The 15,954-nt window shown below is 39.7% G+C and overlaps 1 protein-coding gene and 1 pseudogene across 1 annotated transcript in view; both read left to right on the forward strand.

Moving 5' to 3' along the window:
- Nucleotides 1-9,444, forward strand: part of LOC114546218 (tyrosine-protein kinase Tec-like) — a 24,620-nt gene extending 15,176 nt beyond the window's left edge. The window contains 11 exon segments of the mRNA XM_028564906.1: nt 2,075-2,140; nt 2,830-2,884; nt 3,645-3,727; nt 3,989-4,080; nt 4,083-4,121; nt 4,823-4,897; nt 5,002-5,173; nt 6,491-6,707; nt 7,985-8,049; nt 8,876-8,986; nt 9,375-9,444. Of these exon segments, the coding sequence (XP_028420707.1) occupies nt 2,075-2,140; nt 2,830-2,884; nt 3,645-3,727; nt 3,989-4,080; nt 4,083-4,121; nt 4,823-4,897; nt 5,002-5,173; nt 6,491-6,707; nt 7,985-8,049; nt 8,876-8,986; nt 9,375-9,444 (1,045 nt within the window).
- Nucleotides 9,445-9,510: 66 nt separating this feature from the next.
- The window catches only part of LOC114546219 (endophilin-A1-like), a 23,502-nt pseudogene continuing 17,058 nt past the window's right edge, over nt 9,511-15,954 (forward strand).

Consider the following 15,954-nt stretch of genomic DNA (forward strand, 5'->3'; position numbering starts at 1 on the left):
GACTTATTGCTGCGTTCCCAGACACAATCGTTAGCCCGTAAATTACGACTTCAAGTCACGACTCACGACTTGGTAGTGTTCCAGGCAAAGCCACGTCAAACCCTTCTAGCTAGCGTTAGCGAGCGGCTACCTAACGTTGACGTTAGCTATCTGCTAGCTGATACTAGCGATTTCCAGTCGGCGACATATTTTGGGCTTCCTTTAATAAACATAACCTGTAGTGGTACACAGTCGTATGGGTATTGTTTTGTTTACAATGTGCAGAATTACTTTACGTTGCCTATTTATGTCTATTTATGCCTATTATTATTATTATTATTATTATTATTATTATTATTATATATTTTTTTTAATACAATCATATGATTTATATTTTAATCACAGCCTGATGTACAGATATTCCTCAGCTTTGTTAGTGAAGTTAAAAGGTGCAGAATCAAAATTTAGGACATATAATAATTAAGTTTTTTTTAATGATGCGTTCCAGACACAATTGTTAGCCCGTAAGTTACGACTTCAAGTCACGACTCACGACTTGGTAAGCGCTCAGGCAAAGTCACGACAAACCCTTCTAGCCAGCGTTAGCGTTAGCAAGCGGCTACTTATCGTTGACGTTAGCTAGCGGCTACCTAACGTTGACGTTAGCTAGCTGCTAGCTGATACTAGTGATTTCTAGTCGGCGACATATTTTGGGCTTCATTGAATAAACATAACCTGTAGTAGTACACAGTGGTATGTGTATTGTTTTGATTACAATATTCGTAATTACTTCACGTTGTCTATTTATGTCTATTTATTTCTATTTCTCACCGTTAATCACCGGCGTCTGTACAGCATCAACAGGGGGCGCCATTGTTGTTTGTGTGTGTGACGTCAAAAACTGTAACTGGGAGTACAACGATCTGTTACGAGTTCACGGGGAGTAAGTTACCGGTTTGACTGCCGTTCCAGGACACTTTCACCGGTAGAAGGTTGTGAAAATCTGAGTTCTGAGAGTTGCCTTGAACGCAGCATTAGTCTGGAGGAGACGGGGAAACACACCGCAGAAACCCACAGCTTTTTAATCCAAAATCTCCTTGCACGTTTATGAATGCTGACATTTCTCTCGTTTCTTAGATCTCACCTCGAAAAAACGTCAAATTTGACCCATTTTCAAAAAGTTTTTATATCTATGTATTGAATTTGGGTGTGTTATTCAATTTTATAGCGTTTGAAATAAAAATATGATCACAGAACGTTGGAAAAAAGTAAAAAAAAAAAATTTCGTTATTCCTGGGCTCTCTGGATCTTAACTTCTCAGAGAAACAAGCAGAGCAAACGTTAGCGGCAGCTCGGCTCGCAGCCCCTCCACCGACGAGCCCAAGAGAGATTGAAAGAGAAACAGAGATTTAAATTTTTTTTCAACGTGGAACTGATTTATTCAGAGTTTTTACCGGTTTTTAGTCAGTAGGTCTGTTTGTTTTGGAGAGGAGGAGACCTCCACGGATAAAAAAAAACCTCCTGAAAGATGAACACTGAAGGAATCCTAACCGGGAGTCACTGACTGCAACGAAGACTACAACTCCCACGATCCAAACTCCGCCGATTTGTTATTGTTCAAGGCAGAAAAATACATATTGTGCTTTTAACTTGATTACAAGAAATGCAACAATAAGTGTTTGTTTGTTTTACATTTAAATCCATTTATTTTAGGAATTAAGGTGAGACTTAATTAGCTGCTGAATTAGCCGCAAAGGGTAGATTTAGGGGGATAATTGTAAATGTTAAAACGTCCAAGTGAAGCTGAAGCTACAAAACTCCTGAGTGCACTAAATTGGGCACAAGTCCATTTTTAGTTCTTATGAAAGTTTTTCTTCAAATTTCTTCTTTTTTTTTTTTGTATTTCACAAGTTTTTGTAGTTCTAAAATGTCAACGCTGGTCTGAAATAGCTCAACAAAGGTTAAATAGTTGAGTTATTCCAAAGCAACAGTTTCTTTGTGTGTTTCTGCCATCCTAACTTGTTTCTTTGTGTGTTTCTCACATCCTAACCTGTTTCCTTATTTTTGTTTTTGTTGACTGATGTGTGTTTCCCAGCGAGGAAGGCTACATCCCAAGTAACTATGTAACCGAGAAGAAATCCGGAAACGTGCAGCAGTTTGTGTGAGTTTGTTAATCATTTGTCACTGTCACGATAAAGTTACAGCACTTTAACAGTTGATATAACAGTGAACAATATATACAGTATCTCACAAAAAGTGAGTACACCCTCACATTTTAGTAAATATTTCATTATATATTAATAACACTGAAGAAATGACACTTTGCTACAATGTAAAGTATTAAGTGTGCAGCTTGTATAACAGTGTAAATGTGCTGTCCCCTCAAAATAACTCAACACACAGCCATTAATGTCTAAACCACTGGCAACAAAAGTCAGTACACCCCTATGTTAAATTCCCATAGAGGCAGGCAGATTTTTTATTTTTAAAGGCCAGTTATTTCATGGATCCAGGATACTATGCATTTAATTTAACATAGGGGTGTACTCACTTTTGTGTCCCATTAAAAGATATAATGAAATATTTACTAAAATGTGAAGGGTGTACTCACTTTTGTGAGATACTGTGTGTGTGTGTGTGTGTATGTATATATATATATATATATATATATATATATATATATATATATATATATATAAACCGGTGAATTTATAGTTTTGCACAGCCAGTTAAAACATTTTTTAAAAGCTCAAGCAGGACCGGAGAAAGTCTCATTACACTAAAAGATCATTTTAATGCAGATATGATTATTATTGAGATGTTTTTTTTTAAATTATTTCTCTGTTCTAGTTGGTACAGTAAACAAGTGAACAGGAACAAAGCAGAGGAGCTGCTGAGGAAAGAGGTGAGCGTTTGTCTAAGAAAGGTCCCTCTTTACTTCCACATGTCTTTCTTCCCTCCATGTGTATTTACTACTTTTACACTTTTTCTTCATTGTTCTACTACTACTCTCTCCGTGCGTTCTCCATTCTTTTTTTCTTTTCCACATATTTATCTTCCTTTAGTCCCTCTTTGACTTCCTCTACAAGTCGTTGGACACACTGATCCTCTGTTTTTATATATATGTCATCCTATGGTGCAAAACTATCCAAAACAAAGCCGTACAGAGAATTCTGGCTAAAGAGCTTTGTTGCATCCATTTCCTTCTTCTTTTCCAGTTACCTCTCTACGTAAAGACTTAAAATGCCCCTAACATACTTTAAAGTGCTCATATTATGCTCATTTTCAGGTTCATAATTGTATTTACAGGTTGTACCAGTATAGGTTTACATGGTTTAATTTTCAATAAACATCATATATTTGTCGTACTGCACATTGCTGCAGCTCCTCTTTTTCACCCTGTGTGTTGAGCTACTAGCCTACTAGGACTACTAGCCAGTCAGGAGCAGAGTATGAGGGCGTGCCCTGACAGTACCTAGGTAAGGACTACTAGCCAGTCAGAAGCAGAGTATGAGGGCGTGCCCTGACAGTACCTAGGTAAGGACTACTAGCCAGTCAGAAGCAGAGTATGAGGGCGTTCCCTGACAGTACCTAGGTAAGGACTACTAGCCAGTCAGAAGCAGAGTATCAGGGCGTTCCTGTGTGTCTGTGTCGCCCCCCTGCAGAACAAAGAAGGCGCCTTCATTGTCAGAGACTCCAGCACTCCAGGAACCTACACCGTCTCCCTCTATGCCAAGTCTGCTGCCGGGTAAAGAAGCCGTGTTGTCCATTTTGTCTTTATTTGCAAGTTTTAGGTTCTTCATGTCCTATCTTTTAAATGTATTGTTCATAGTTTCAGTTTTTATATATATATATATATATATTTTTTTTTTTCCTGTATGTTCTATAAACTTGCTTCAGATAGGACCTATGCATTCATTTTGTAATTGTTAGCTTATTTTGTGTAGTAATGGAGCTGAGAAGTCACATTGTTGTGATGATGTTGTTGTTGTTGTTGTGGTGTGTGCAGGGATGGAAGCCCAGCTATAAAACATTACCACATCAAGGTGAACCAAGGGACGCCTCAACAGTTTTACCTCGCCGAGAAACACTTGTTCAGCTCTATCCCGACCTGATCGAGTACCACAAACACAACGCAGCAGGTGAACCATTTTGACAAAAATGTGACAATTTGCTCCGTTTCTTGTGTTGACGTAAATGTGCTCGTTCGGTCCGACTGAGAAACTGTGAATTAGGGCTGGGCGATAATGGTGTCTTTTACTAACGCACAGAGTCGTTTGAACTATGCGGTTAATCACGCCTCTTGTGCAGTAGAAAATACAGAGCAGACTCCCCAGACTATAATGTTCAATCTTAAAAGATTGAGCTTGGTCTAGTGATAGCCAGACTCGGCGCTGGATGAAAAGTCACCAAAGGTTCACCAAAGTTAATAGTCTGGATCACTTAAACTACATTTCTAGGATAAAGCCTAAAATTAGATGGCATTGTGTGTTGCCATTCTCAAAAGTCCCCATACTACAGGAAACGACACAAACTTCGAAAAGCAGAGCTGCACGCTGAAAATATCAAGTTTTTAAGAAAATTTGGACCGTGCAACGAGGCAGGTCTGCTTGGTTCTTTTCGGGAAATGATTGTGAAGATTTACAAAAGAATGTTTAGGGCATTTCCTCTCTAACTGGGACGTTTTGGGACCGATTGGTGGGATTGCTGTGGGCGAAGTACACACGGAGATACACTTGTATCCAAGTTCCATTTCCATTTCATTAGCTTTGACATTTGCTTTCATGCATACTGTGTGGCTACGCGTGTGAACATTTCTCTCTGTCATTTATCTGTAACTCAGGTCTTGTTGCCAGGTTGAGGTATCCTGTAGGGAAACAGGAAAAGTCTGCTCCGTCCACCGCCGGCTTCAGCTACGGTGAGTCCGTGACAGAAACCCCGCTCAGCTTTTTAAAACCGTCTGCATCCATGAACGCACCTCTCTTACCTTCCTCCTCTCTCCCTGGGTTTCCCTCCGTCCAGAGAAGTGGGAGATCGACCCCAGCGAGCTGACGTTCATGAAGGAGCTGGGCAGCGGCCAGTTCGGTCTGGTGAGGCTCGGCAAGTGGAGGGCTCAGCACCGGGTGGCCATCAAGGCCATCAGAGAGGGAGCCATGTACGAGGAGGACTTCATCGAGGAGGCTAAAGTCATGATGTGAGGAGAGGGGAGGGGGGAGGGGGAGCTGCTGAAAAGATCAGGTTCATGGTGCTAGGAAAACATAATAAAACAAGTGCAAAAAACCAAGCAATCCAATAAGCATCAAAGAAATAATAAAAAGAAAAAGTTTAAGGAGTAAACCAGTACTGAGTAACTTACCATTTGATTCTCAGTGGAACTTTTCCAGAGTTGACTTCGTAGCAAAACCTCAGCTGTGAGTCAAGTTCGCCTTTTTGTGAAAAGCTGACAATAAAAACTAAAGCAAGACAAAAGAAAATAGATTTACCGGTGAAACAAAACCGTTCTGATTTCCGTGAGTAAATCGCGGCAGTGTTTCCTTTTAGGATTTCTTTTTTAGCAGTGGGGGCAGGTCTGTCCGAACAACAACTGTGAGGAACTGAGCTGACAAGTTGAATGTTGTCCAATTAGAACGGACCCACCGCGGTGGCGTTTTGGTGGAGCAGTTAGGTATAATAGTGGACTTGGAAGAAAGCCAACGTTTTGACAATAAACTACATCAACACGACAGTATGTGGAGTTAAACTGGATGGGCCCAATAACCTCTGAATAATTCTACTTGTTGTTAAATTGCAATGTGAGTGGCAGCCAGCAGGGGTGCGTTATGTCGGCAGGATCATTTAAAGGGTAGCTGCGACTACATTGTGCGTCTGCCCTATTTCCGATTAGCCTTGTGAGACCGTCCTGATCTCACAAGCTCCAGTTTTCCACTCACAGATCAGTCTGTTATCTTGAGATAGAAAAAATTTGGAGCCGTTAAGCAAGCGACCGACCAATCAGCGTTGGTTTTGAGGCGGGTTTAGGTGTGACGCAACAAGAAGCGAGATGAGCGTATCTATCGCAGCAAGTTTTCTCTGAATTAGAAAGTATTCCTTCATTGAAAGAAGCGCCAAAAAAATCGACACTGGAGGCTTTTCTCTGAAGAAAGATGTTTTTGTTCTTCTCCGACTGGTTTCGCAAGAGTTTGATCTGATTGGTTGATTTGGCCCAGATATCGCCAACTATAGGTGGTGATAGACAGATGGTTTATCCAATCAGCTAACCAGGATTTTCGCCCTTCCCAAAAAGTTCTCCAACGGAAAGTTCCCAGATGGATATGCCGAAAGAAATGCGAAGCATGGCAACAGAAATCTTGCCATGGCGGGCCGCCGCTACAAAATCAACATGCGGGGGCACTATGTGGCCGCTGTGGACAACTGTGTTGATTAAAACAGATCAGTCAGAGTGAAAAACAGTAAAGCAATTGTTACTTCTTCCGACTTGCATCACTGTCTATAATGTGTGTGTTTTCTACAGGAGACTGTCTCACCCTAAACTGGTGCAGCTGTGCGGAGTGTGCAGCCAGCAGAAGCCCATTTACATCGTCACAGAGTTCATGGAGCAAGGCTGCCTGCTGAACTTCCTCCGGCAGCGCCGGTGCAGCTTCAGCCTGGGGTCCTTGCTGAGTATCTGCCTGGGCGCCAGCGAGGGCATGGAGCACCTGGAGGCCAACGGCTTCATCCACAGAGATCTGGTAACCTACACGTTACGCTGGTATTCCAGTCAGTTGTAACTGAGAGTGGGTCTGGGGCAGGTTCCTTCACAGCCCATGTCCATAGGGGCGTCACCAGTGGATGCTGCTCAAATGCCTCAATTGGATAGACCTAAAACCAACAAACAAACATCCCAACCAGCGATGTTGCATCTTGTAAAGCCCGCCTCAACGGTTGTGATTGGTGCCTCGATTTGGAGAAATTGAAATGGGCTTGAATGCGCTCTTGGCCAGACTGACTTGCAGAGCAAATCTTAAATTTGCGGAAGTTCGTCCAGGGTTTTCCCAGGCTAGGTTTTTTTTCCATCCTGACTGGATTCTGGGGCCCACGTTTTCTACCACAGGACTTTTTAACCCAAAACGTAGAAACTTATTCAACCACTAACCCCACGTGGAGACATGCTAATCGGCTGGTTTCCACAGCTACTTTGACTAGCATTGCTGCTTGTAGCAAAGTCATGTTTTCCAAGCATGTCCCATACTGAAACAAAAACAAGTAAATTACCTGAAAATTCAGTGATGTATGAAAGCTTTTTTCTTGTTTTAAATCAGTTTAAAGGCAAAAATGTGTACATTAGTTAGTAACTTCACCAACCTTTATTGGAGGGGTCCAGATTGTAGTTTTGGCTCCTTCACCAAAAGTTTAAATATTTTTGGTCTGTAAAATGATGTGACATTTGCAAAATTGTTAGATGGATAGTCAGAACTTATTACAATTCATCATAAGGGAAGAATGAATTAAAAGCGTGTCACGATTCTCGAAAAAAAAACACGTTTTGATTCGTCTTTTGATTTTAAGGTCGTGATTCCATTTATTTCAACAATTTCTTTGGTCCGGACATGCGCAAGTGAGCGGGGGTGGAGAGAGGAAAAAAAATATTGGAATTGTACTTTCTGCTTTTGATTCCAATACTCGACATAAATTGACAATTTTTGGTTCAGAAAATCATGACACCTAATTGCAATCCATTTTATAGTTGAGACATTTCACAAAAAAACACGTAAATGTAAACCTCATGGTGGTGCTAGAGGTGAAGTCGGGGTGATTCATTGTCTGTACACCGTAAATGTCTGTACTAAATTTTGTGCCAATCCATCCAAAAGTTTTTGAGATATTTCAGTCTGGGCCGAAGTGGTGGATATTCCTGAAGTTACGCTGCTAGTGTGTACTAGTACAGCAAACTTAGAACTGCTCAATACAATAAGACTTTTTTTCTGTTTCCTTCTCCTCTCTTTTCCCTTCTTCACCTCCTGTGCAGGCTGCCAGAAACTGTCTGGTGAACGACAATCTGGTGGTGAAGGTGTCTGACTTTGGCATGGCCAGGTACAAACTTTATCCCAACACATTTACATGTTTATCTGTCGTCCTTTATCTAGAGTGTCTTAAAACCAAGCGTCAACTTCGGGGTCTGAAAAGTGAAGCCAATGGTGAAGCTCCTTAAGGCTGCATTCTATCTAAATTCCAGCAGGGGCGACTCCTAAATCGAAGTCTGTTTCTATAGAAGTCTATGAGAAAATGAGCCTACTTTTTCCTTCATTTATTACCCCAATAAATGAGTTTATGGTCTCAATTGCTAGTTTCAAGTCTTCTTCAATACAGCAGGATGTTAATATTGTAAATTATGGTCCCAGTTATTTTAAAATAGACGCGCTTCAGGACTTGTCAATCTGGACAGAGGCTTATAGCAATGCTAACCATGCTAACACTGTGGACATTAAAATAGACTTTAACTTGTTTTTGGGTTTTGTCCATGTTTTCATCTTAAACTGTTAACTCTCTCACTGTGTTTTTTTTTTTTTTTTTTTTTTTCACTGCATCATTGGAACATTTTGCTCATTTAAAAATGTCTTGTTCAGCCGCCTCGTAGCACCAAAGCTCGCTAATTAGCTGGTAACTTCAGAAGTGTTAAAAATTAGCGAATTTGCAAAGCGCCATTGCAACCATAAACAACACTGGCTTAGCTGCGTCATCCTCTTGTCCAAATATGGTAACTTCTAGCTCCAAAACTCCTGGCTTCAAAACGGCAGTCGACAAACCAGTGGGTGATGCTTATGCTACGGCCATTATTTTTCAATGTCAATGCCTAAAACAAGGCAGAAAGCACTGTGGCTATTCCTGTCACATTTCAGTGTTGTTGTGTGTTTTGTAGATACGTGTTGAGACGACCAGTACACCAGCTCGTCCGAGCAAAGTTTCCAGTGAAGTGGTCGCCTCCTGAAGTCTTCAACTTCTGCAGATACAGCAGCAAGTCGGACGCCTGGTCCTTTTAGTACGCACACTCTTTAACATCAATAAATCATTGAGTGTAATCATCACATCTCTATCAGCCTCTTTTGCACATTTTACAACTTATTTGCAAGAAACTAAAGCCCACTTTAGACCAAAGATCTGCAAGTTGAAACTTGCAACTCGTTCAAAGCGGTTTCATTGTGAATCTTTAGTGTGAACTGGGAGCTCGATGGTGTTTTAAGCCCCTGCATTGACTTCAAGGCACCTAACCCTAACCATTGCCTAATCCTAGTGCCTTCCAGGCAGCGCTGCCTGGAAGAGCGACATTGGGGCTTAAACACAAACCCGAACTGGGAACACTTGAAAGTTTTAACAATTAAGCTCCGACTTATTGAAACCTGTGTCGTTTGTGTCTCCAGGTGTGTTGATGTGGGAAGTTTTCACCGAGGGCCGCATGCCTTTGAACAGAGTCAGAACCACGGGTGGTAACCTTGGTTACCAAGGGTCACCGCCTCTACAGGCCCAAAATGGCCCACGCCCGCCATCTATGACATCATGCAGATCAGTTGGCATGAGGTGAGGACCGTGAGAAACAAAATGCTACTATGTTTTTATTCTAAATACACTGTATGAAGTACTGTTAAATGTGGTTCCTAATCATGTTCCGTCACTAATAATCTTAGTTCATTTTAGTGGCCAGTTGACCAGAATTTTTGAATTGAGTTTAAGCTGAAAAAGTATTGTTGGGATGACAGTAAATTTGATCCATTGATAACCAAAAAATTGATTATAATAGTTTTTTCCTCTTCATTTTTCTAAACAAAACTGTCCATCACATTATTTACTAAATCTGTGGATCTGGCCAGAATGCTAATAGCTAATAATGCCTGAGCGTGTTGAAGGGCATGATTGTATGGAGAACTATTTATAGCAGATTTGTTAGTTTTTTCCATTTCTGGTTTTGTCCTTTGACTTCCAGTTGCTAATAAATAGGCTAAATAGGCTTAGGCACAGCGCGCGCACACTATGCAAAAATTAAAAATTAAAAATATTCGATTGCAAATCCTCCATCATAATAGCAATGTCCAAGGTCCAAAGCAGCCTGGGAATGGGAGATGACCCTCTGATTTGACCTAAACAAAGTTCAACCCCGTTCTAGCGTTAACGTGTTTAAAACTAGATTGGTTACTTTCTCTGGTTTAGATATGTAATGAAGGAAAAAGGCTCCTCGGTTCGTGTTAGAGGGAGAATGAGCGACTTGCAAACTTTGGAGGACTTGTTCTCATAGATTACAGTTCAGGGACAGCTTTGAATTAGGGCTGGGCAATATATCAATATTATATCAGCTTTTATACATAATTTATGACTTTTGTTCTCTGTTTCAGAGACCCGGAGGAGGCGTCCGTCGTTATTCTCAACTCTGCCTGATGATCTCCGACTGTCTCGGTGACACCCCTCCCCGAACTGATCACCAGACCAATCGGCTGCCCGTACGTTGGCGCCTATTACTCCTGCTCCGTGGAAACCTGCCAATCCTTTTTTCGCGGTGTTTGACAAGTTTCTGTCTTAACGTACACAGCGCAACAACATGGAAGAGCGTGGTGCGATGGTTCTTACAGCGTCTGGAACTGACCAGTCAGATGGAAGGATGGAACCAATCGCACCAGCTGGAGTCCCGCTCATCCACCAATCACGTTTTGTTTATCCAATCAAGTCACGGTATCCGCTCACAACCCCACTTCACAAACTGCTGCTCATGTTGGATTGTGTTTTGGACAACTGTTCCTGTTTTTTGATGGCCAGTCCGACACCAACATTGATGGACAGCGATGTAGAAAACACAGAACAGGCTCTTGTTAAAAGGAACTATCAGCTCATTAATCTTCAAACAAATTTCCGTGGGTTTTGCCTCTTAAGTCGGACATTAGGCTAATGGCGCTTACCCACTGAATTTGAAACAGCACATTAATTTCTGCATCTATTATCAAAGTATTTATTAGTAATACAGTGGAAATTAGTGGAAATGTGAATATTTGGTTAGCATGTTGATTTACGGTGTGTGCCCCTAAATTTTCTGGTTGCGCCCTAAAATTTTCAGTAGGGGGGCCACTGTGCTCCTAGTGAAAAAGTTAGTCTGGAGCCCTGAAACATTAACAAGTCTATGGCAAATTTGATAACTACAATATAAACAACACTGTTAAATACTTAAGGTACACAGTACCTGTTACAATATCACAACACAAAAACAAGTTCAAAAAGCTACGATATATAAAATATATAATACAGCCCTGGCGATAGGCTCGGCTTTTAATGTTGGCAGACATAATTGTTAATGAGCCAAAATTTTAATTTGCTGGCTAACCTATTTAAAAATGGCGGGTTTACAAAGGTCACCCCCCGTCTGTTGCTAAGCAATTATGACGGGATGATTAGTCAGCAATTCTCTCTCAGTAGTCTGCAGGTTTTCACGTCACCTTTTGGTATCGCCTCAGCTCGCTTGGAACCTCGGCGGAGGTGATATTAAAAAAAAGTACCTGTTGGCAGTAGGGATGTAACTGTGGCAAATTTAACCTGGCGCTTACAGTGACCGGAAATGATCACGGTTTTCAGTATTATCGCGGTATTTATTTTAAATATAGGCAAAACCTTATCAAAGTGCAACTTTTTAACATTAAAGGAACAAAAGCGTTCAGCATATAAACAACTTATTTATCAGGAACATTTCCAGTAGTGCAGGTTTAAATTATACAAATCCAAACATTCAAGCTAAGACATAAAGAACAATGTGTAAACAAATCAAAAGAAACCGCCATTATTCCAACTTCCAAAGAAGCGTCGTGAGCTCATGGTCGCCCAGCAGCGTAACCAGGGGACTACTTTGTGAAGCTGGGAAGGATTAAACAAACTGTTTCAATTAATGTTCACAATAGATTTTCGCACACACCTAGATGTGAGCCAAACCAAAAAGGCGAAACTGTTTTACAGACTGCAGTTATGCGACACTCAAAAACAGAATTTGGCAGATTTGCTGAATTTGAGGCTCAAAAATTGCAGAAGAACCAGAGAGTTTACATATTCAGGCTGTGAATGAGGTTGTTGTGAGTCAGGTCATTTGCTAAACTCTGTGATGACTAAAGACTTTCTTGCTGACTTTTTAGGGCTTTATGTTGACCAAACTGTTAAGAAAGCTATTTGAGACACAAATGATACAGTCGCGGTATTTTTCAACTTTTCGGTTGAAAGATATCATGTGAAACATGTCCGGCCCTTAATGTGATTCTCATTTTCCAATGTATGGCCCTTAGTGAAGTTAAGTTAGAGCACCCCTGACTTAAAAAGCAGTGGTGTTGTTATAAATCCAACATTTTTATCGTGGTTTACCGTTACATCTATAATCGTTGCATCCCTAGTTGGCAGGTACCAGGGACTTTTTTTTTCACAATGGGAAAACCAATAAGGTGAGTTGAGTCAAACAGGTACCATGTATATTGGAAAAACGCATAAGTGCTTTGGTGTTTATCTGCCAACGTTAATGAGGCGTATCAGATAACAAAAAAGTACATCAAGCCACAACACACAGTATGAATGACTCGGCTGTGTGAAGTGTTCCTGTAACATTTAAAGGAATGACCTCTGTTTCTTTGATTTGTTTTATTCCACTGTCCCTAAATTACCTTACTCCCATCACATCCTGCACAATAATATTAAAAAGTACTGTAAAGGGTGGAAGTAAATGATTGGGGTGTCATTAAAGCGTTTGATAACATCCTCATGGAAAGAACACTTTGATTATGAGTGGAGTATAAGTATATAGCATGAAATGGAAATAATCAAGTTTTTTTTAATACAATTCTTGATGTAAATGTACTTTGATCATTAAGTTGACATGATGACCAACTTTGAAAGCACGCTTTGTTATAGGACATAAATAAATGTGTGGTCACAGTGAACAAAAAGTCGTGACCAGGATTTTCTGCTGCAATTGGAGGAAACAGGGTATTGGACTGAGGGTGGAAGGGACTGAGTACCCAGGGCCCTCATGTGAGAAAAGCCCAGATGCTCGGTGAATAGCTGTGGATGTGGGGAGGGGCCCGTTGAGAATGCCTTTCTAGGGCTCAGAATATTTTTACGCCCGCCTGGAGGAAAGTCAAGTGTCGTCTGCAATCTGGACTTGTGCCACTTAAACTTAAAATAAATATTGCTGGAGCCACACCTCCACTGAAATTAAATCTCAGACCTCTTTCACACAGTTTCAGTTAAATAAACTTGGATTCTGTTTTGGGCAGATTTCCTGAGCTCGTGTCTAAGAAGGTAAGTTCTTCTTGGTTCTCAATTTTTCGATTAATTGTTTGGGAAAATTAAGCATGTATTTCCCCCACAATTCAAGGTGTCGTGTTCAGGTGTCTTGGCTTGTCTGATTGAAAATGTCCAAAATCAAGAAAAAAAGGATATTGAGTTTAAAATTATTATCAACAAATCCCTAACATTGGAGGTGTGGAACAAACTGATTTGTGGTATTTTTTGTTGCAATCAACTTCAATGGTTTTCTTTGATTTATGTAATTTAAACAAAAACATTTTACAACAATTCTCTTAAATATAAGCGTAACATTATGCATTTTATTTTATTTTTGAATTATCTTTGGGCATTTTAGGCCTTTATTTGGTTCAGGACAGCTTAGACATGAAAGGGGAGAGAGTAGGGGGCCGTGCAGCAAGCTACTGGCCGCTCTGACCAGGAGTAGCCCTCTATATAGGCGAGCGGCTCTACCAGGTAAGCTAACTGGGGCCGAGACATTATGTATTTAAAGAGTATTGTTGTAATCTTTGTTGAAAATACTCATGACGAAAGGGGTCAGAGGATCAGCATTTAGTTTTAAAACCGTGATGCTGTAGCAAGAACGAGTGCGGGATATCACTTTTCTTAAATCTAATTTAATCTAGTTTTAAATTCTCATCTAGTCTTAAATTCTAAAACTGCTTTGTGTAATAAAAAAACTAAATAATCTAAATTGGCCTACTACTAATAAAAAAATGTTTATTCTTAGGCACTTTTTCAAAATCCGTTACAAAAGTGCTTCACAAATATCTAAACAAAACATAAAACACCAGGTTTAAAACTATTTGGTGTGCCCGCTTGTAAAACCCTGCAGTAGGGCTGGGCGATGAAAATCAGATATCCGCGATATTATTGACCAAAGTACGCCGATATCCTTTTTGCGGCGATATTGTTGGGTTGACAATTTATTCACTAAATATTTTTCAAAATGAGATTTTAGATAAATAACCAGTAACAGTAACAGTTTTTTCAAATGAAATTACAAAAAAAAACAAATCACAATGAGAAAATTAGGTATGTGCTTGTTATCAATATATCTCTATAATACTTTCATCGATATGATCCCATTGAGCGATAAATCATAATTTTTGAATTATTGCCCAGCCCTACTGTAGTGTAGGTCAGACAGGATACACATTTCTTAAAAAGAACAGGTTTAGAGGCTTTTTTTGTTCTTTTTTTTTTCCACTTGAGAGAGAAAAAGTTAAGTTTGTTAAGTGATTTATATGACCCCTAGGCCTGTGTGAACATGCCGCAAATGTTGATGTAGTTAAATACTCAACATACATAAAACTCTTAGGTTAAAATTAGCCAAAAAGCTTCCATTTACAGGCTTCAAAGTTGTTTTAACATTGTCATCTAGTATATATATATGTATATATATATATATATATATATATATAAAAAGGCCAACCTTTATTGATGAAGTAGACAATAATATTACACACCTATTAGTATATGACAACACCTTTAACAGAACCACAATCTACATTTTTCCAAAATGATCACACAACTCAGTCAAAATATTTAGATGTCCAGCTAGCTGGTCATGCAAGTAGGTGTATAGTGTATTGTAGTGTGATGTATGTTCTTCATGTTATGTCTCATCGATTGTCTGATGTTAGGGACTATTTGTTTGTATGATATGCAGTGTTGTATAAAGTACTAGAAAGCAATACTTGAGTAAAAGTACAAATGTCGTGCTAGAAAAGACCTTGGTAGAAGTGAAAGTTACCTTTTAGAATATATCTTTTAAGTAAAAGTCTTAAAGTATTTGATATATATACTGTATTGAAGTATCGATTTTATTTAATGTACGTAAGTATTTAAGAATCCACGATTAATCCACAATGCAAATAATCATTAGTTTGCAACCCTACTCAGAATAACAATGAAACTAAAACTATGGCATGCTACAGAGTGAACGGTAGGCAAGACATGTATTTATTAATATAGTAGGAAAAGCACAGGTGTATTCAAAACCATTAATGATGGCTGCATTCCCATAGGAGGCCCTGGTATTGGGCATGCTGGCTGAAATAGCTTACTGGGACACTTGATGGGTGTTGACATTGTTAAGGTTATCAATTTCGGCTGTGCTTTTCCTACTATATTTTCAATCAAAATGTCTGCTGTGAAGAAGGTCTATTGCTGTTCTTTTACATTCAATTAAAGTGACACCAGTCACAAAGTGCTTCACAATCAAAGCAATGCAATATAATAGTCAAGTAAGCAAAGCAAAGCTTGTTGCTGTGGAGGTCATTAATCCTAAATGAATCAACAAGTAAGTTTTTCCCAGGTTTAATCGTGGCTTCCTCCAGGAAGGAATGAAGGTCACAGAACATAGATTAGAGTAATCTACTGTACTCCTGCCACTAAAGAGAGGCAAACATTGTCTGATGTTTCTACTTTTAAGTTACATTATATAGGTAGGGTAGGAATTTGGGGTAAACAGCATTGCTCATCTTAAAGGTGCTCTAAGCCAGGGATTTTCAAACTTTTGTGTGTGTACCACTATTTGTAATTAAGAATTTTCATGGACCACCTCATAATACACATAATAAAATATGTCTACACACAGTCCTACCTGAATTAATCTGCACCTCTTAATAAGCCTACTAGCACTAAAACTATAACTGGTCATCGCATCAGTACAACAGA

The sequence above is a fragment of the Perca flavescens genome, chromosome 19, assembly GCF_004354835.1.
Source record: "Perca flavescens isolate YP-PL-M2 chromosome 19, PFLA_1.0, whole genome shotgun sequence".
NCBI lineage: Eukaryota > Metazoa > Chordata > Actinopteri > Perciformes > Percidae > Perca > Perca flavescens.